The sequence below is a fragment of the Thalassophryne amazonica genome, chromosome 10, assembly GCF_902500255.1.
Source record: "Thalassophryne amazonica chromosome 10, fThaAma1.1, whole genome shotgun sequence".
Classification (NCBI taxonomy): Eukaryota; Metazoa; Chordata; class Actinopteri; order Batrachoidiformes; family Batrachoididae; genus Thalassophryne; species Thalassophryne amazonica.
In genome coordinates this window covers 18917169-18939230 of record NC_047112.1, presented here as the reverse complement: position 1 = coordinate 18939230, position 22062 = coordinate 18917169, and the positions used below count along the sequence as shown (strand labels likewise).

The 22062-nt window shown below is 46.6% G+C and overlaps 1 protein-coding gene across 1 annotated transcript in view; it reads right to left on the bottom strand.

The window, feature by feature from the left end:
* The window catches only part of LOC117518397 (ephrin type-B receptor 1-like), a 225370-nt gene extending 203544 nt beyond the window's left edge, over positions 1-21826 (bottom strand). Inside the window, exon 1 of the mRNA XM_034179506.1 lies at positions 21605-21826. Coding sequence (XP_034035397.1) covers positions 21605-21698 — 94 coding nt within the window. The 5' untranslated portion in view covers positions 21699-21826. The remainder of the gene's footprint in view (positions 1-21604) is intronic.
* Positions 21827-22062: the final 236 nt, after the last annotated feature.

The following is a 22062-nucleotide window of genomic DNA, read 5'->3' as shown; positions in this document are numbered from 1 at the left end:
GTGACAGTCCGTTTACAAAGGCGGCGCGGAGGGCAGTGCTATTCCAGCCGGATCTCGCCGCCGCGATGCGGAAGGCGACTGCATAGGCAGCTGCGCTCCGACGCCCCTGTCTCATTGACAGTAGCGCGGTTGAAGCGGACTCTCCTCTGTTGGGATGGTCGAACACCGTTCTGAGCTCCCGTACAAACCCAACGTACGTATGAAGGAGCCGTGAGTTCTGCTCCCAGAGCGCTGTAGCCCAAGCGCGTGCCTCCCCGCGAAGCAGATTTATTACATAAGCTACTTTGCTAGCATCAGTCGCGTACATTACGGGACGCTGTGCGAAGACGAGCGAACACTGCATCAGAAAATCCGCGCACGTCTCCACACAGCCTCCGTACGGTTCTGGAGGGCTTATGTATGCTTCTGGGGACGGAGGAAGGGACCGTTGAACGACCAGTGGAACGTCACTTTCACGCGCAGGGTCCTCGGGAGGGAGAGCCGCAGCGGCGCCCGAAGGGCGCGCCTCCACTTGTGCGGCGAGAGCCTCCACCCTGCGGTTTAGGAGAACGTATTGCTCGGTCATTGAATCGATCCGAGAGGTGAAAGCGGTGAGGATCCGCTGCAACTCGCCGATTACCCCTCCCGAAGCCTCCGCCGCGTCTTGGTCTTCCATTGGCCGTTCAACAGCCGGTTGACGCCCCTCGGGGTCCATGACGCTGGCCGAGATATCCTGTTGTGAAAGTGTTGGAACACGGACCCACAACAGGGGGCGCAATGAACGGACAATGGAGAAAGTAAATAACAAGATTTACTACTGAACAAGCAAGAGTAATATAACAAACACAATTTAGGGTCGAATCCGCTGGTGTCGTGTGGGCAGGCTCGAAGGTAGGAGACGTCCGTCTCAGTCGAACCGGAACCACCCAGATCTCCTCTGCCACCGAACCCTGGAAATACTGGAACCGCCAAGTCCCGACTTCCCAGGTGGCCACTGCCTCCGCTCGTCGGATCCGGTACTGCTGGCAGGAGAGAGCAACAACACACAGGAGTGGATGAACGCACCCAGTTACAGAGAGGGGAGAAGCCGCCTCCACCTCTTGACAAAGTTCAGCAGGAAGGTGAGTACTTATCCAAGGAATAAGGTTCTTAGTAGTCACCAGTCCTGAAAAACGGTTTGACAGTCTTAGTGAATAATGCAAAGTATACCTGCAGAGAATACTACCTTGGTCTTAGGTGATATCTCGGCACTGAGGTGGAGACGCCGTCCTCCTGATATACCTCGGTGCTGAGTGGAAACAGCTGTGTTTGGTGATGGGTGACAGCTGTCACCCAGATTACTCCCATGATGCGGCAGCGCCCTCTGGTGCCTGGAGCCCGCACTCCAGGCAGGGCGCCCTCTGGTGGTGGTGGGCCAGCAGTACCTCCTCTTCAGCGGCCCACACAACAGAAAATGCATCCCAAATTTTCGTTTTTAAGTGTGTTGCATGCCTAAAATGCAGGAATGGATGTATATTAAGAAATGAAATTGTTATCCACACAACACATTAAATATTTTTGGTTCAAACTGTCTGCAACGAGCAGGGGTGGTGGCCAAGTGGTTTGTGTGCTTGGTTTCAATGTGGAAGGTTCCCAGTTCAAACCCCACCCCTGCCACATTTCTCCATGTAATGTGGAGTTGCATCAGGAAGACCATCTGGGGTAAAACCTGTGCCAAATCAACATGCAGATCTACAGGTGACCCTGCACGAAAACAAGGGAGCAGCCAAAGGGACTGAGTTACTGTCTGCAATGAAACAGAGGTCAAAGTAAATGTAAGAATCACTGTTGAGTTTTTTTTATAGCATTTGCCATACATCCCAACTTTCTCTGTTTTGGGATTGTACACCCCACAGATATATAGTGCATTATAATTCTAAATTAAAATCCCAATAACTTTGGTTTTGCATCAAAAAGTGTCTGACTGCTCAACACTTAATACCGACACAAATCAGCAATTTTACTGACAGGGCGTCCTGCTGACGGCGCGCTTGCTTCAGGCACAGATGACTTTACTGCCCCTCCTGAGCCAGTTATGTGGGAGATGTCGCAGTTACACCCAGCAGTATGTGCTGGGTCAGGGTTTGCTTTGACTTTCAAAATAACAGGGTCAAATGCTCAGAGACTGTACAGCACTCTGGACTCACTGAGTCCTGAAGGAACGTAAAGGTTAACGCATGAGGCGCAGCAGCAATTTCAGGGGGTAGGTGACGGCTAACAGCTGTCGTGAGGAACGTGCATTCATAATACGTGTGCTGAATGAATGAATGAATGAATGAATGAATGAATGAATGAATGAATGAAAACTGTTTATTTCGAACATTTGATACAACAACAATTACAAGATAGATCAGTAAAGACAACAACAAAAAAGTTCCTACTGTGTACCCAACATGTCCGAAAAGGGGTAGGGTGAAGCATCAGCTTATTTATCCCTACCCCTTCTTCCCCACAACCAGTAATACCCTTTGCCACATATACACATAAATTCCTACACACCTAAACCGATATCAATATATATATATATATACATATATATACACACACATACATATACACATCAACATACATACACATATACATATATACACATATATATACACAAACATAAATATACACCTACACATACCTACTTACATACAAAATACTATATATTTACAAGCCGAAGCAAAAAACAAAAACACCCTAACCCTCATTACCCTTCCTCCTCCCTATACCCAGAAAAAACCATATTTTTGTACCGCTGTTTGAACTGGTTCATGCTTGGACATTGCTTGAGCCCCACTCCCAATCTGTTCCACATCCTCACCCCACAGACAGAAATACAGAAACCTTTTAATGTTGTTCGTGCCCACTGATGCTTTAAATTAAATTTCCCCCTCAGACTGTAATCCCCTGATCTGTTAAAAAACATATTTTTAATATTTGCTGGAAGTAAATTGTTTATTGCTTTATACACAATTTGTACTGTTTGAAAATGAACCAAGTCTGTGAATTTTAAGAATTTGGATTGTAAAAATAGTGGATTTGTATGATCTCTATAGCCAGTATTATGAATAATTCTTATAGCTCTTTTCTGCATTACTGATAGTGATTGTGTTGTACCTTTATAAGTATTACCCCATACCTCTGCACAGTACTGTAAATATGGTAAAACCAGTGAGCAGTAAAGAATGCGGAGTGAGTTGTGGTCCAGAATATGTTTCGCTTTGTTTAGAACTGAAATGCTTCTTGACAGTTTACTTTGTATATGTTTTATATGAGTCTTCCAGTTTATCTTATCATCTATTATCACCCCCAGAAACTTATTTTCATGTACCCTTTCAATATCGACCCCCTCGACTTGTAACTGAACCTGTATGTCTGTATTACAATAGCCAAATAACATGTATTTTGTTTTACTTAAGTTTAATGATAATTTATTTCTGTCAAACCATATTTTCAATTTTCCCATTTCTATACTGATCCTCCTCAGTAACTCCTGCAAATCCCCCCCTGAACAAAAAATGCTTGTGTCATCTGCAAATAATACTAATTTTAATATTTTGGAAACATTGACAATATCATTTATATAAATTAGAAACAGTTTTGGACCCAATACTGACCCCTGTGGGACGCCACAAGCATTGTCCAAGCATGATGATGTATATTCCCCCAACTTCACAAACTGTTTTCTGTTACTTAAGTAGCTTCTCACCCAGTGCAACACCAACCCCCTAATCCCATACTGTTCAAGTTTATTGATTAATATGTCATGATTAATTGTATCAAAAGCCTTTTTAAGGTCTATAAATATTCCAACTGAATGTAATTTGTGGTCTATGGCGTTTGTAATCTCCTCAACTGATTCTATTAATGCAAGTGATGTTGAACTATGTGCTCTGAATCCATATTGACTATCAGTAAGTAATTTATGTTTATTTATGAATTTGTCTAATCTATTATTGAATAACTTTTCTAATAATTTGGAAAATTGTGGAAGCAAAGAAACAGGTCTATAATTTGTGAAGTGGTGTCTATCCCCAGTCTTATACAGCGGCACAACCTTAGCTATTTTCATTTGATTGGGAAATTTACCGGTTTGAAATGATAAGTTACAGATGTATGTTAATGGTTCTACAATCCATTCAATGACCTGTTTTACCACCACCATATCAATTTCATTTAAATCGGTAGATGTTTTATATTTACAATTATTCACAATGTCTATAATTTCATTTCCATCCACTGCTGTGAGGAACATTGAACAGGGATTTCTTTCTATGAGATTATTATCCCAATCCTCAGGTTGGGAATCGGGAATTTTTTCTGCCAAGCTTGGTCCAATATTTACAAAAAAATTATTAAAACCGTTGACTACCTCATCCTTATTTTCCTTCTTGTGTTGTGTGGGCCGCTGAAGAGGAGGTACTGCTGGCCCACCACCACCAGAGGGCGCCCTGCCTGGAGTGCGGGCTCCAGGCACCAGAGGGCGCTACCGCATCATGGGAGTAATCTGGGTGACAGCTGTCACCCATCTCCAAACACAGCTGTTTCTACTCAGCACCGAGGTATATCAGGAGGACGGCGTCTCCACCTCAGTGCCGAGATATCGCCTTAAGACTGAGGTAACTTTCTCTGCCTTCATATTCTGAATAACCAGCTAAGATTTGTAAACCGTTTCAGGACTGCTGACTACTAACAGCTAAATTGCTTGAATAAGTACTCACCTTCCTGCTGTATATTGTCAAGAGGTGGAGGCGGCTTCTCCCCTCTCCGTGGCTGGGTGCTGTCGCATCCACATCTGTGTGTTGTTGCTCTCTCCTGCCAGCAGTACCGGATCCGACGAGCGGAGGCAGTGGCCACCTGGGAATTCGGGACTTGGCGGTTCCAGTATTTCCGGGGGTCGGTGGCAGAGGAGATCTGGGTGGTTCCGGTTCGACTGAGACGGACGTCTCCTACCTTCGAGCCTGCCCACACGACACCAGTGGAATTCGGTGTAAACCCAAAGTGTCAATTGTTGTATTGGTTGTGCATTTTCACAACAGTAAAAATTGTTATTTACTTTCTCCATTGTCCGTTCATTGCGCCCCCTGTTGTGGGTCCGTGTTCCTACACTTTCACAACAGGATATCTCGGCCAGCGTCATGGACCCCGAGGGGCGTCAACCGGCTGTTGAACGGCCAATGGAAGACCAAGGCGCGGCGGAGGCTCCGGGAGGGGTACTCGGTGAGTTGCAGCGGATCCTCACCGCCTTCACCTCTCGGATCGATTTAATGACCGAGCAGTACGTTCTCCTAAACCGCAGGGTGGAGGCTCTCGCCGCACAAGTGGAGGCGCGCCCTTCGGGCGCCGCTGCGGCTCTCCCTCCCGAGGACCCTGCGCGCGAAAGTGACGTTCCACTGGTCGTTCAACGGTCCCTTCCTCCGTCCCCAGAAGCATACATAAGCCCTCCAGAGCCGTACGGAGGCTGTGTGGAGACGTGCGCGGACTTTCTGATGCAGTGTTCGCTCGTCTTCGCACAGCGTCCCGTGATGTACGCGACTGATGCTAGCAAAGTAGCTTATGTAATAAATCTGCTTCGCGGGGAGGCACGCGCTTGGGCTACAGCGCTCTGGGAGCAGCACTCGCGGCTCCTTCATACCTACGATGGGTTTGTACGGGAGCTCAGAACAGTGTTCGACCATCCCAACAGAGGAGAGTCCGCTTCAACCGCACTACTGTCAATAAGACAGGGGCGTCGGAGCGCAGCTGCCTATGCAGTCGCCTTCCGCATCGCGGCGGCGAGATCCGGCTGGAATAGCACTGCCCTCCGCGCTGCCTTTGTAAACGGACTGTCACTGGTCCTAAAAGAGCACCTGGTGGCTAAGGACGAACCGCGGGATTTAGATGGGCTCATCGATCTAGTCATACGACTCGACAACCGGTTAGAAGAACGCCGCCGGGAACGAGGCGAAGGGCGTGGCCAGGCACGCGTCGTCCCTCTCCCTTCCGGGTCCGGTCGGGCTCCGCCCTCCCCACGCTCCTCTGTTCCTGCGCTCCGTGGGGTCACAGCTCCCCCTACTGACGAAGCTAGGGACACGAGTAGGGCAACATTTAGGGCACCAGATGCACAGAGGAGATGGACCCACGGAGCGTGTCTTGTTTGTGGTCCAATAGAGCACCATGTGAGAGACTGCCCCGAGCGGTCAAACGCCAAACGCCCGCCCCTAGAGACTGGGCCAGGGGTGGGTCAAAACATTCACGTGGGACACACCCACATTGCTACACGACTCCCAGTCACGATCCTGTTTGAGGATTCAACCCTGAAGGCCCCAGCACTGGTGGACACGGGCTCTGAGGGGAATCTGCTTGACAGTAGATGGGCCAGGGAGATAGGGCTCCCTCTGGTGGCTCTTACCTCGCCTGTGCAGGTTCGGGCGCTAGATGGCTCCCTACTCCCACCAATCACGCATAAGACACCCCCAGTAACTCTGGTGGTGTCAGGTAACCACCGGGAGGTGATCGAGTTCTTTGTGACTCAGGCCACCTCCCGTGTGGTTTTGGGTTTTCCCTGGATGCTAAAGCACAATCCCCGGATCGATTGGCCGTCCGGGGTAGTGGTTCAGTGGAGCGAAACCTGCCATCGGGAGTGTCTAGGTTCCTCGGTTCCTCCCGGCTCCCAAGCTAAGGAGGAGGTCCGAGTCCCGCCCAATCTGAAGGCGGTGCCGGCGGAGTACCATGACCTCGCTGACGTGTTCAGCAAGGATCTGGCTCTCACGCTTCCTCCCCACCGCCCGTATGATTGTGCCATTGATTTGGTTCCAGGCAGTGAGTTCCCGTCCAGTAGGCTGTACAACCTCTCACGGCCGGAGCGTGAATCAATGGAGACCTACATCCGGGACTCATTAGCTGCCGGGTTGATCCGGAATTCCACCTCACCGATGGGTGCAGGTTTCTTTTTTGTGGGTAAAAAAGATGGCGGGCTTCGTCCATGCATTGATTACAGGGGGTTGAACGAAATCACGGTTCGCAACCGATACCCGTTGCCCTTGTTGGATTCAGTGTTCACCCCCTTGCATGGAGCCAAAATCTTCACCAAGCTGGATCTTAGGAATGCGTATCATTTGGTTCGGATCCGGAAGGGAGACGAATGGAAGACGGCATTTAACACCCCGTTGGGCCATTTTGAGTACCTGGTCATGCCGTTCGGTCTCACTAACGCTCCCGCGACCTTCCAAGCATTGGTAAACGATGTCCTGCGGGACTTCCTGCACCGGTTCGTCTTCGTGTATCTGGACGATATACTCATCTTTTCCCCGGATCCTGAGACTCATGTCCGGCATGTCCGTCAGGTTCTGCAGCGGTTGTTGGAGAACCGTCTGTTTGTGAAGGGCGAGAAGTGTGAGTTCCACCGTACTTCTTTGTCCTTCCTGGGGTTTATCATCTCCTCCAACTCCGTCGCCCCGGACCCGGCCAAGGTTGCGGCGGTGAGAGATTGGCCCCAACCAACAAGCCGTAGGAAGCTGCAACAGTTCCTCGGTTTTGCTAATTTCTATAGGAGGTTCATTAAGGGCTACAGTCAGGTAGTTAGCCCCCTGACAGCCCTGACCTCTCCAAAAGTTCCCTTCACCTGGTCGGACCGGTGCGAGGCCGCGTTCAAGGAGTTGAAACGGCGCTTCTCGTCTGCACCAGTTCTGGTGCAGCCCGATCCTAGCCGCCAGTTAGTGGTTGAAGTGGATGCCTCGGACTCAGGGATAGGAGCGGTGCTCTCCCAGAGCGGGAAGACCGATAAGGTCCTTCACCCGTGTGCCTATTTTTCTCGCAGGTTGACCCCCGCTGAACGGAATTATGACGTCGGCAATCGGGAACTCCTTGCTGTGAAAGAGGCCCTCGAAGAGTGGAGACATCTGTTGGAGGGAACAGCCGTGCCATTCACGGTTTTCACTGACCATCGGAACCTGGAGTACATCAGAACCGCCAAGCGTCTGAACCCCAGGCAAGCCCGCTGGTCACTGTTCTTTGGCCGTTTTGACTTCCGGATTACCTACCGCCCCGGGACCAAGAATCAGAGATCGGATGCATTGTCCCGGGTGCACGAAGATGAGGTCAAAACGGAACCGTCGGATCCCCCGGATCCCATCATCCCGGAGTCCGCTATCGTGGCCGCCCTCACCTGGGACGTGGAGAAGACCGTCAGGGAGGCCCTGACCCGTGTCCCGGACCCCGGAAACGGACCAAAGAACAGACTGTACGTCCCACCAGAAGCTAGGGCCGCAGTCCTGGACTTCTGTCACGGTTCTAAGCTCTCCTGTCACCCAGGGGTGCGAAGGACCGTGGCAGTCGTCCGGCAACGCTTCTGGTGGGCATCCCTGGAGACCGACGTCCGGGACTACGTCCAGGCCTGTACCACCTGCGCCAGGGGCAAGGCCGATCATAGAAAGACCTCAGGGCAACTACAGCCATTGCCTGTGCCTCATCGCCCCTGGTCCCACATCGGCCTGGATTTCGTCACGGGTCTCCCGCCGTCCCAGGGACACACTGTTATCTTCACGATAGTGGACCGTTTCTCCAAGGCGGCCCACTTCGTGGCCCTCCCGAAGCTCCCTACGGCCCAGGAGACAGCGGACCTCCTGGTCCACCACGTCGTCCGTCTGCATGGCATACCATCAGACATCGTCTCCGATCGCGGTCCCCAGTTCACCTCGCATGTCTGGAGGAGCTTCTGCCGGGAACTGGGGGCCACGGTCAGCCTCTCGTCTGGGTACCATCCCCAGACCAACGGGCAGGCAGAGCGGGCGAATCAAGAACTGGAGCAGACACTTCGCTGTGTGACAGCCGCGCACCCGACGGCCTGGAGTACCCACCTGGCCTGGATCGAGTACGCCCACAACAGTCAAGTGTCATCAGCCACCGGCCTCTCCCCGTTTGAGGTGTGCTTGGGGTATCAGCCCCCCTTGTTTCCGGTGGTTGAGGGAGAGGTCGGTGTGCCCTCGGTCCAGGCCCACCTACGGAAGTGCCGTCGGGTGTGGCGGGCCGCCCGCTCTGCCTTGTTGCAGGCCCGGACGAGGGCGAAGAAACATGCAGACCGGCGACGAGCCCCGGCCCCCAAGTATCGTCCTGGGCAGGAGGTCTGGTTATCCACCAAGGACATTCCCCTACAGGTTGACTCACCTAAACTGCAAGAACGATACATCGGACCGTATAAAATCCTCAAGGTCATCAACCCCGCCGCAGTGAGGCTCCAGCTTCCGGCCTCACTGCGGATCCATCCAGTTTTCCATGTTTCCCGGATCAAGCCTCTCCACACCTCACCCCTCTGCACCCCGGGTCCGGCACCGCCTCCTGCCCGGATCATCGACGGAGCACCGGCTTGGACTGTCCGCCGGCTCCTTGACGTCCGTCGGATGGGCCGGGGTTTTCAGTATCTGGTGGACTGGGAGGGGTACGGCCCCGAGGAGCGCTCCTGGGTGAAGAAGGGCTTCATCCTGGACCCGGCCCTCCTGGCCGACTTCTACCGACGCCATCCGGACAAGCCCGGTCGTGCGCCAGGAGGCGCCCGTTGAGGGGGGGGTCCTGTTGTGTGGGCCGCTGAAGAGGAGGTACTGCTGGCCCACCACCACCAGAGGGCGCCCTGCCTGGAGTGCGGGCTCCAGGCACCAGAGGGCGCTACCGCATCATGGGAGTAATCTGGGTGACAGCTGTCACCCATCTCCAAACACAGCTGTTTCTACTCAGCACCGAGGTATATCAGGAGGACGGCGTCTCCACCTCAGTGCCGAGATATCGCCTTAAGACTGAGGTAACTTTCTCTGCCTTCATATTCTGAATAACCAGCTAAGATTTGTAAACCGTTTCAGGACTGCTGACTACTAACAGCTAAATTGCTTGAATAAGTACTCACCTTCCTGCTGTATATTGTCAAGAGGTGGAGGCGGCTTCTCCCCTCTCCGTGGCTGGGTGCTGTCGCATCCACATCTGTGTGTTGTTGCTCTCTCCTGCCAGCAGTACCGGATCCGACGAGCGGAGGCAGTGGCCACCTGGGAATTCGGGACTTGGCGGTTCCAGTATTTCCGGGGGTCGGTGGCAGAGGAGATCTGGGTGGTTCCGGTTCGACTGAGACGGACGTCTCCTACCTTCGAGCCTGCCCACACGACACCAGTGGAATTCGGTGTAAACCCAAAGTGTCAATTGTTGTATTGGTTGTGCATTTTCACAACAGTAAAAATTGTTATTTACTTTCTCCATTGTCCGTTCATTGCGCCCCCTGTTGTGGGTCCGTGTTCCTACACTTTCACAACATCTTGACATTATTATCAATGAAATACTGAGGGTAACTCTGTTTTTTATTACCATTTTTGATAATGCTATTTAATATATCCCATATTCCTTTAATATTGTTTTTGTTATTATATAATATGTTACTATAATATTCCTTCCTACATACCCGTATAATATTAGTTAATCTATTTTTGTATTTCTTATATCTATTTTCTGCCTCTTTAGTCTTTAGTTTTATGAATTCTCTATACAGTGTATTTTTCTTATTACATGCATTTCGTAACCCTTTCGTCATCCATGGTCGAGCTTGGATTTTTTGTTTTCTGTAGTCTTGTTTAATTGGACAGTTTTTATCATATAATGATGTAAATATTTGTAAAAAAGTTTCATATGCACTATCAACATCACTTTCACTGTATACCTTTTCCCAGTTTTGCTCCTGTAAATCCTTCTTTAGTGTGTTCATGTTTTCCTCTGTCCGCACTCGCCTGTATTTTATTTTCTCCTCTGGCTGATTCCGCCGATGGTTTCTATTATAAACGATGAAAACTGGTAGATGATCACTAATGTCATTGATTAATAATCCACTCACAGTGTTATTCTCAATATCATTGCTGAATATATTATCAATTAAGGTAGCACTATGGGATGTAATTCTGCTTGGCCTGGTGATTTTTGGATATAAACTCATACTGTACATTATACTGATAAATTCATCTGTTATTTTATGCTTATTTGGATTGAGCAGATCAATATTTAAGTCACCACAAATGAACACAGTTTTTTGATTAGTTTTTGAGAACATTTTTCCCATACAGTCAGTGAATGTTTCAATACTAGATCCTGGTGCTCTATATATACAGCTGACTAATACATTTTTGCTTTTTTCTTCACATATTTCAATAGTTATACATTCTAATAAGTTATCAATCACAGTTGTCATATTGTCTACTATTTTATAATCCATGTTCTTATCCACATACACAGCCACTCCTCCTCCACTCTTATTTTTTCTGTTTACACAATTAAATTCATATCCATCCAGTTCAAAATCCATTCCTTTATCTTCATTGATCCATGTTTCTGATATAGCAATTATGTTAAATATTTTTTTAAACTGACTTAAATATTCTTTAATGTTGTTAAAGTTTGCATATAGACTTCTGCTGTTGAAATGGATTATTGATAATTTGTTATCCGTTTTAATGATCCGATTAAACTGTTCATCTGTATAATAGCAACAACTGTCATTGATATTTGAGAAGAAATTATTGTCCGGGTCTATATCGTGCTCCAAGTCCAGTACATTGTGGTCTGTGTATTTAAATGTTCTCAGTTCTACTTTTCCATGATCAGCAATCCTTTGAGTTATATCCTTCTTGTCTCCAGATGTAGATGAATAGGTAGTAGATGAATAGGTTCCTCTGGTCTGTGTCATGGTGTTGTGATGTGTTTGTGTCCTCATACCTTATTGGTCATATTTGTCCAGATCCTCACTTTAAGAAACACTATTGTTCATATTTGTCCAGCTCCTCGATGTTCCTTATTGCCATGACTTTTGCTTGTTCTGGTGATCCGTTCAGTTTGATGAATATTTTACAGTTTGAAGTCCATGTGTGCTGGATTTTTCCCTGTTTCTTCAAGAAGCGTGCTTTCCTGGCGATGTCGGCATTCCGTTTGGTGAGATGTTCATTGATGAATACGTTTGTCCCTTTCAGTTTTCTTCCTTGTTTTAACAGTGCTGTTTTGTGTTTTCTGTTGATGAATCTCATGATGACGGTTCGTTTATCACCGTCATTTCTCCGGGGCAGAGGGTGGCACGCTTCAATGTTATTTAAATCCATTTCTATACCTTTAGATAGGAGGAAATCAGCAACCTGTTTTTCCACAGAGCTGACCTCCTGTTCACTGGGCTCCCCTCCGCTCTCATCTGTTACCGCCCGTGCGTAGGACCGTGGTTTGATGTGAAGACCTGTGATGATGACGTCGTTAATTCTGGTGTACTGCTCCAATTCAGCCACTCTATTTTCCAGCTGCACCAGATGCCGGTCTTTCTCGGCATTCTGGAGCCGTAATGCCTTCACCTCCTCCACCAGATCCATGATTGATTTCTGTTGCTGCTTCACAACAGAAATCTCCTCTGATAAAAAGTCCAGAGATTTTTTAATATCGTCACCTTCCTCCGCTGTCAGAACCTTCTTAGGCCCCATGGTCGGCTTATGAGCAGCTTGTCGATCGCCGATGTTAACAGCCTGCGTTGTTTGTCACCGGGATGGATCTGCACTGCGCTGGTGCCGCGCGGCCTCGGTGTTTCCGCGCTGATGGATCCGCGGTGGCTGCACGAGGCCTCGGGGAAGCGGCACTCGTGACGCAGCGCGCGGCCTCAGTGAATTCACCACGTTGGGCCTCGGACGTTGTTGCTGTCCAGTCGCTGGGCTAAGTTGCCGGTTGAGGTGGTATTCCCACTGTCCGGGTTGGCAAACACCGGCGTGGCAGATGGCAACTACAAACCCCACCTCTGAAAACTCAGGTACAAACTTTTTGCAGCTCGCTCTGACGACACGCAGCTCTGACTGACTGTGACTGACCGTACAACAAAACAAATGAGGAACGAATGGGAGGAAACTCCTGTTCCTGCATCAAACCTTCAAAGTCCAAATGAGATCTTGTAGGTTTTATCTGCTGCAGCATGCAAATATGTTTTGTAAATGTCATGTCTGGCCCAATGGGATCAACTTATCATGTCTTGCAATTTAAAAAGTTATTGACCAACAGAGGTAGGGTTGGTTGGGTATCGAGAACCTACCGCTTGCTGGGTAATCGGGAGAGTCGGGAGTTTGCCCGGTGGGCTGGTCCAACCTGGGGCCGTTGTGAGGGGGTGTTAATATATACATAGATATATGACCACCACCAACTGTTGCTACACAGCAAGACACTTGGGCTGCTGTATCTTAAAGAGAAGACATTAAGTGTTATAAATGTTTTACAATCATGAAAATTCACAAGAAAATAACTTAAGACTGCTTCTTTTGCAACGCTGTTATCTTTTCCAAAGCCTAAGGTGGGGACATACCATTACACGTTTAACACCCCTATGCATTCATTACAGTTAGTTCAGTCCAATCAAGCCCTGTGCGCCCAGATGGGACTTGCACTACTAGCAAGTATAGGAGGAGTGGCCCGTGAAGGAAAAGATGGACAGAAAAAAGCCAGTTGGAGCTGAAAAAGCTAGATTAAGAAAAAGAAAAGCTTTGGAGGAAGATGCTGCCAAGTGTGCAAAGCTCACAGATATTTTTTCAAGAACACGCAGCGAAGAGGGAAATGGTAAATAGGGCCGAACATAACAGGCTACATGCCTGTTGATACCCGGATGTCAACCGTATCAACATTTGTAGTACAGTGCCACCTCTTCCAGCTACTTACAGACTTCACTGACTTGGCTGGGCAGACACTATACGATATTTTCACTCGTTGTACTTGGCTCCAGCTCAAACTGTGCGACAAAACTGCAGGGTTTAAAAGTTCAGAGCGCACAATTCATATTCTCACACCGTACGGCCTGATGCTCTGATGTGATCTGACTGCTCACATTGTACATTCAAAAATCACACGTCAGGGTCCCGTTTCTTTTTAAAAAAATATATATTTCATGCCTATCAGTGCACACAGTGAGTGAAATCAGGTGGCGGGAGACTGAACGCATATGCACGCGCGCACACAGCAGACAGCAACATGATTCACGAGAGGACGGTAAAAAAGAAAACATAAACATTCATAACAGGTGTTGGTACTTACACTGTTGTATAAATAAACTATATTTCATACGGAGTCATACAGCTGTGCAAGGTGCAGCAACTTATTCCCTCATCTGTCGTAAATCCTGTTGTGTGTGTGTGTGCGCATGCGCGGGCATATACGTTCAGTCTCCCCCCGCCTGATTCCACTCACTGTGCGCGCTGATAGGCATGAACTTTAATATTATATTAGGTTATTGCGAGGGAACGCAATTAAAAAAAAACACAAGACTTTACATGAGATCACTGTTTGCTCTCTCCGGTGTTTGCTCATGCACAGTGCGTGACGTAATCAGCGCGTAGACGCTTGTAGCGCTACTTCAACAGCACGGAACCCTCATGAGTCACAACGGCCGACCAAAATAACGAACAGGTTTGATTTTCATCCAACAGTATGATACCCCATCGGGAGGTGGTCGTGAGATGTTAAACGCAGCTCGTTACTTCATGTAGACTGCACAATGCAGGACGCACTGAAACTCGGCGTGATCCAAAAAATTCTCGCACGGGTGAAAAATCGGCTGAAAAAGGGCCAAAAATCGCACAGTGTAAGCCCAGGTGGTGCACTGGTGAGTTAACAATACCATTCTTGTTTTAACTAACTAACTTTTTCTTTCTATTATAAGCCACCCAATTTTCACAGTCAGTCAGCACATAAATGCTGGATTTAAATGCCACAGCAGAACTCTTATTATCCCTGTGCGCTGGCGGTTTGTGGGCCGGCTGGATATGAAACTCCCGGGCTGAAAAATGTTCCCAGCACGCCCCTGTCGAGAAACCAGTTCTTTTTGAGAATCGTTAAGAAATGACTCGAAACACTGACATCAATAGCCTTTTTGCTTAATGATTTCCTTATCGGTCCTTCAGAGCGGCCGTTGTTTGTTGGGAAAATAATCATTTCTCCACGTTGATTGCAGACCTGCAGCGGCTCTGCTTGGAGCAATGAAGCAGTGCTCCAACCTGCTGCTTCATTGGTTCTCTGCTTCAAAAAAGCCATTTAAAGATGTCAATCATGAGTCACTTTTGTGGGGATTTAAGACATGCAGGTTAGGTGGATTGGAAACTTTAAATTGTCCGCAGGTGTGTGTGCGGTTGTGAATGTGCTTGTTTGTCTATATGTGCCCCTGCGACAGACTGGCGTCCCGTCCAGGGTGTACCCCGGCCCCGCCTCATGCCCTGTGACTGCTGGGATAGGCTCCACCCCACTGTGATCCTTAATTAGAGTAAGCAGTTGAAGATGAGTGACTGAGTGAGTGAGTGAGTGAGTGAGTGAGTGAGTGAGTGAGTGAGTAAATGCTCTATACCACAATATCGCCATCTAGTGAACACCTCTCAAACATGTTGTGGCTGTGCTCTCTGAACACCACTTCCAGTTTAACACTGTTTAGTGTTAAATTTCATTGTTAAAATGTAATAAATAAATGAAATATAGTGATGAATCTCTAAAATATTTGCATGCTGTCAATAATAAGCTTTTAGTGACTGTAGACCTTCACCACCACACCCCCCCTTCAAAATGTCACATCAGTTTGCTTAATACATCACTTATGTAAATGTGCTTCAACCACAATTCATCTGAGGAAGATTTTCATCAGACACTGAAGCCAAGGTGTGGAAACTGTCACTTGTCACTGGAATAAAATCTCTATCAGGACGTGACCTTCAACCAAGAATTTTTGTTTTTAATATATATTTGAGATAGGCATCATTTACATACTTCAAGTGGCTTAATTCCTCATTTTCTGTCAGTAATTGAACCCAACACCGCTGGAGTGCACGTTCTCCAAAAACTGTTTGTACTGTGTGAAAACATACTTTGAAATGTGGCAGAGCCTCCATCTGTGCAAACAAATCAATAAAGACCATTCAGGGAAAAAAATACATTTTAAGACAAAAAAAAAAGCTGCTGGCACAGATGGAGAAAACACTTTTACAGGAAGTGTAAAAAGTGTGCACATCGCGTGCAACAGTCGAGCCATTTACATGGACCCTGATCGGGTTATAAACAGGCTTACACCACCTCCTCTGACCCGATCGGATTTTTGATCGGATTGGGCAAATCTAATCAGAAGGAGCTGTTTACATGGCGTGATTTTGATCTGATCGTTCAATCGGATTACTTGTGGTTAATGTAACCGCAGCTAGTGACTACATGAACAGTCGGTATATTTTACTCCATTCAGATCATTAAGCAGCTACTTGGCATGGAAAAGCCACAGAACGACACTGTCTGTCTGTGTCGCTTTCTCCCACGTCACCTAAACACAGCATAGTGATTCAGAAAAATATTTGTGGCCTTCTACACATTTACATGACTGGTAACGACAAAGACTCAGTGTCGAGGCCGTCATTACAACACAGCAGGAGATTCAACTGGCACCTCCATAAGGAGAGCCACCAGGAGGTGCTGCATGGGGTCTCTGCTGGAGGAGGAGGAGGAGGTAGGAGTTGTTGGAGGAGCAGGAGGAGATGCAGTGCACATAAGTAGGAGGCAGCTATTTCTGGGGAGTAGCAGCATTGATGTCTGACCACCTGGGGAGGTACAGAAGGAGGTGATGTTCAGGAAGTAAACGTAGGAGGTGCATTAGATGATGCCTGAGTAAAAGTAACCAGAGGAGTGAGGCTTCAGTATGAGCAGCAGGAGGAAATGATGTTCGGGAGGAGTAAGGCTTAAGGAGGAGTAGCAGGAGACGCAGAATTTATAAAAGAAACTGGGACAACACACGGACAATTATTGAGTTAAAAGAGGAGTGAGAAGGGATGCTGGGGAGGTTTAGCAGGAGGAGGGGAGGATTAGCAGGAAAAACGGTGTTACTCAGGCAGGAGCCAGGGGAGGGGAAAAAAAAAGGTGTTGTTGGGTGATAAGTGGCAGGAGGTGACGCTCGAGTACAAATAACAGGAGCAGCAGGATTAATGTCACAAAGACTGGGAGGAGGCACAGAAACAACACGACAGAGGAGCATATCGAACAGCAGGCAGCCAGGTATTACAGGAGTAAGAGGAGCAACAGTAGGAGCTGGTTATACAACCCCTGGCAAAAATAATGGAATCACCGGCCTCGGAGGATGTTCATTCAGTTGTTTAATTTTGTAGAAAAAAAGCAAATCACAGACATGACACAAAACTAAAGTCATTTCAAATGGTAACTTTCTGGCTTTAAGAAACACTATAAGAAATCAAGAAAAAAAATTGTGGCAGTCAGTAACGGTTACTTTTTTAGACCAAGCAGAGGGAAAAAAATAGGGAATCACTCAATTCTGAGGAAAAAATTATGGAATCATGAAAAACAAAAGAACGCTCCAACACATCACTAGTATTTTGTTGCACCACCTCTGGCTTTTATAACAGCCTGCAGTCTCTGAGTCATGGACTTAATGAGTGACAAACAGTACTCTTCATCAATCTGGCTCCAACTTTCTCTGATTGCTGTTGCCAGATCAGCTTTGCAGGTTGGAGCCTTGTCATGGACCATTTTCTTCAACTTCCACCAAAGATTTTCAATTGGATTAAGATCCGGACTATTTGCAGGCCATGACATTGACCCTATGTGTCTTTTTGCAAGGAATGTTTTCACAGTTTTTGCTCTATGGCAAGATGCATTATCATCTTGAAAAATGAGTTCATCATCCCCAAACATCCTTTCAATTGATGGGATAAGAAAAGTGTCCAAAATATCAACGTAAACTTGTGCATTTATTGATGATGTAATGACAGCCATCTCCCCAGTGCCTTTACCTGACATGCAGCCCCATATCATCAATGACTGTGGAAATTTACATGTTCTCTTCAGGCAGTCATCTTTATAAATCTCATTGGAACGGCACCAAACAAAAGTTCCAGCATCATCACCTTGCCCAATGCAGATTCGAGATTCATCACTGAATATGACTTTCATCCAGTCATCCACAGTCCACGATTGCTTTTCCTTAGCCCATCGTAACCTTGTTTTTTTCTGTTTAGGTGTTAATGATGGCTTTTGTTTAGCTTTTCTGTATGTAAAGCCCATTTCCTTTAGGCGGTTTCTTACAGTTCGGTCACAGACGTTGACTCCAGTTTCCTCCCATTTGTTCCTCATTTGTTTTGTTGTGCATTTTCGATTTTTGAGACATATTGCTTTAAGTTTTCTGTCTTGACGCTTTGATGTCTTCCTTGGTCTACCAGTATGTTTGCCTTTAACAACCTTCCCATGTTGTTTGTATTTGGTCCAGAGTTTAGACACAGCTGACTGTGAACAACCAACATCTTTTGCAACATTGCGTGATGATTTACCCTCTTTTAAGAGTTTGATAATCCTCTCTTTTGTTTCAATTGACATCTCTCGTGTTGGAGCCATGATTCATGTCAGTCCACTTGGTGCAAAAGCTCTCCAAGGTGTGATCACTCCTTTTTAGATGCAGACTAACGAGCAGATCTGATTTGATGCAGGTGTTAGTTTTGGGGATGAAAATTTACAGGGTGATTCCATAATTTATTCCTCAGAATTGAGTGAGTCCATATTTTTTTTTCTCTGCTTGGTCTAAAAAGTAACCGTTACTGACTGCCACAATTATTTTTCCTGATTTCTTATAGTGTTTCTTAAAGCCAGAAAGTTGCCATTTGAAATGACTTTAGTTTTGTGTCATGTCTGTGATCTGCTTTTTTTTCTACAAAATTAAACAACTGAATGAACATCCTCCGAGGCCGGTGATTCCATAATGTTTGCCAGGGGTTGTAGTAGAGGGGGACTTTAACACTCAGGCTGGAGGAGGAGGAGGAGGAGGAGGACTGATGCTGGAAGAGAGACAGAAAAAAGGAACAACTGGTAAGCCAGTAGAAGATTAAGGGTGTGATGTTTGTGCAGGAGGAGCAAAGAGTAAGAAAAGTAGTAGTTGATCCTCCAAGAGAAGGAGCTTGGTGAGAGTTGCAGGAGGTGATGCTTGGTAATTTCATACTTGAAGAGGAAATAATTAGTGACACTTGGCGTGCAGGAGGAAGAGGAGGTCATGCTTGGGTGGGAGCAGCAGAAAGAGCAGAAGGTGATATTTGGGTAGGACTAGAAGGATTAGGAGCAGCAGTCAGTGAGCAAATAGCAGGAGGAACAGGAGTGATTCTTGGAAGATCAGCAGCAGGAGAAGCAGGAGGCGAGGATGAGAGAGGAGCAGGAGGTGAGGATGAGAGAGGAGCGGGAGGCGAGGATGAGAGAGGAGCGGGAGGCGAGGATGAGAGAGGAGTGGGAGGCGAGAATGAAAGAGGAGCAGGAGGCGAGGATAGGAGAGGAGAAGTAAGGAGAAAAGATTGACACTCAAAAAGGGGCTGCAGAAGAATCAGTGACAGAGTGACAGCAAGAGCAGCGGGGAGCCAGGTTTTGCAGCATTAGAAGAAGCCGTAAAAAAGTAAACATAATTTATTTTATTCATAATATAATTTATTTGCAATTATTTTCTAATTTTATTTCCCACTAATAATCTGAGTAGAGGAGACTAGGAACATCTGTAACATGCTCTGCTGCCAGCACAGGTTTGAGAGATAAGGCTTGACTCCTCCCTCCTCAGCAGGTTCACGCAGATCTCACAGCTCTGAAAGAGAAGCTGCAGCCTCAAACTGAGATTCTGACGCAGATTTTATTCATGTTTTTTTTTTTTGTTTTTTTGAACTACCAGACCATCCATCTCTAGTAGCTGATTACCAAGTGGTAAACTCTTGCAATCCAAAGTTAGGCACAAAAGGAAACAATAAAAGTTGTAGTTACTTGAATGGCCTCTTGAGATTGGCTCCATAAAGGTGCAAGTTCCCATAGAAGCCCATGTTAAAAAGTCCCACTTCAGAGCATAAAAACAATTTTATTACATTTTTAAACATTTTATTACAAATATCTGTAATAGCCTGGCTTGCTGTGTGGTTAATTGTCCAAAACAGATCATCTAAGTCATCTAAGTCTATGTCTGTGCTCCAGTACACACACACACACACACACACACACACACACACACACACAATCTTGTTTAAATATCTACAAAGAAGCAACAGGTTTACCATACTGTCCCATAGCAGCCTATATTCAAGGTTCTTGCAATGGAGCAATATATCCACCTTGTGGACATTTACTATTAATGCAGGTACAACAGAATTTCACCAAGCGCTCGCATTTTATATAATTTAGCTCATTATTTTGTTCTAACCTTGATATTCAAGAGTACAATTTAACAGTTTTTGAATAAACAGGCTTGAATTTTGATTTTACCTGCAAATGTGGTGCATACCTCCTTCTAACATAAGAAAACTATGATCACTTTTATAGCCAGTTCTCTTTAGGTCAGTCAGAAGATGGATACGAGTTCATTTAAAATATCATTTGGAGTTCTAAATAAATCAGAGATGGAAAGACCGTGTGATAATTCTGCTAACAGTGTTATTGTTGTGTGTAAAGAACTGTATTAATTTTAGTGTTGTGTAAGTGATTTAATGTGAACCGCTGTAGTTCTGACTTGCAGCTTTATTATGAAATTACTGGCAATTAGTTTGGTATCAACTCCATAGCCTCCATCATCACTCAGCTTTTTAATAACAGCAGCTCGTGTCTGATATTGTCAGCTGTGTCCCAGAAGTGCAGAAAAGGCACAAACAGGCTACGTTCACATTACTGGCAGAAATGACATGAGTAAAATATTTTCTGCCAGACCTATTTTTTTTTTTTCATTCAGCTGTTTGACACTGTGACATGTGTCCAATCTGAATGTTCACACCGCAGCACATTGCCACAAATCAGATAAAAATTATATCTAAGACCTCATAAGACATGTTCACATTAACAGCTGAAGTGACTCAAACAAGTCCCGACCCCCCCCCCCCCCCCCCCCCCCCCCCGATCTCTGTTGATCTCATGATTGTGAGAATTCCCAGCACATGTCAGATGTGATGTTTTCTGAGAGGTAAATATTTATTTAATTTTCCATATTGGATTTGTGCCACTTACAGGTGTGGTACAAGATCTGCTTCATAGTTGGTCTTTGAGGATTTGCATGTCAGAAATCTAACACACACACACCTCATACAAAGACTGTTGCAAAACATCCAGACAAAAATAACAACAATAAAATAATTATGAAGCTGGTAATGTGAGTGAAACCCAAGTGGATCAAATTTGATATGAATGTAACAATAATAATCACACTTCTTAAAAATACCACATGTTACCTGAAAGTCAAAAGTGGGGGAAAAACTCCACATTCAAATCACTGTAATCAATAATGTGAACATGGCCAGAGATGGATTTCCATCCTTAAGTTCATATTTTTTATCTTCAGTTTGTGTAACAGCAGCATTCCTTCAGGTCCAGAATTCCAGCGCAACATGGAAATCAAGCTTCGAGTAAACCTCCACAAACACACCCAGCTCCTCCACACAAATGTCACTTTTTGTTCGGACACTATAAACCTTCAAAACACTTCAGAGTCTGGATCAAACTTTAATTGTGTATGAGAACATGTGAGTTTGTTTCTTTTCATCCTGCAGTGTGTCTGCGCGTAAAATCATCCAGGAGTGCCACCGGCTGCGCTTCGGCTTTGCGCACTTACCTTCCACTGCGAAAACCGAAGCCACGGCACAGAGAAGCACCGCAGCCCGGCAGGCCGGCACGGCCGCAGCCTCTCCCCGCCTCTCCGCTCCCATCCTCCGGATGACAAGCCGCAGAAACCCCGCTGAACCGAGCTGTAGTCCTCCGGTGAAAAGTCACATGTCAGGGATCCGTGCGCGCAGCGAGGACTGAATCAGACACACAGGAACCCAAACACTTCTCTCTCTCTCTCTGTCATCCTCTTCTTTCTCACACCGTTGTTTGTCCAATCAGAAGACAGCACAGCCGGCGGTAAACCAATCACACGTTCCTTTCCACCTGACTCCAAGTAAGTACCGGATGGTCTCGTGGCATAATGGCAATAGAACGACACCCAGTGGCTAAACGGTAGTACAACAATACATTTTTTTTTAGGTCAAGATGCTCAGTGATTGACAGGAATATTGTGGCCTGGAGGGG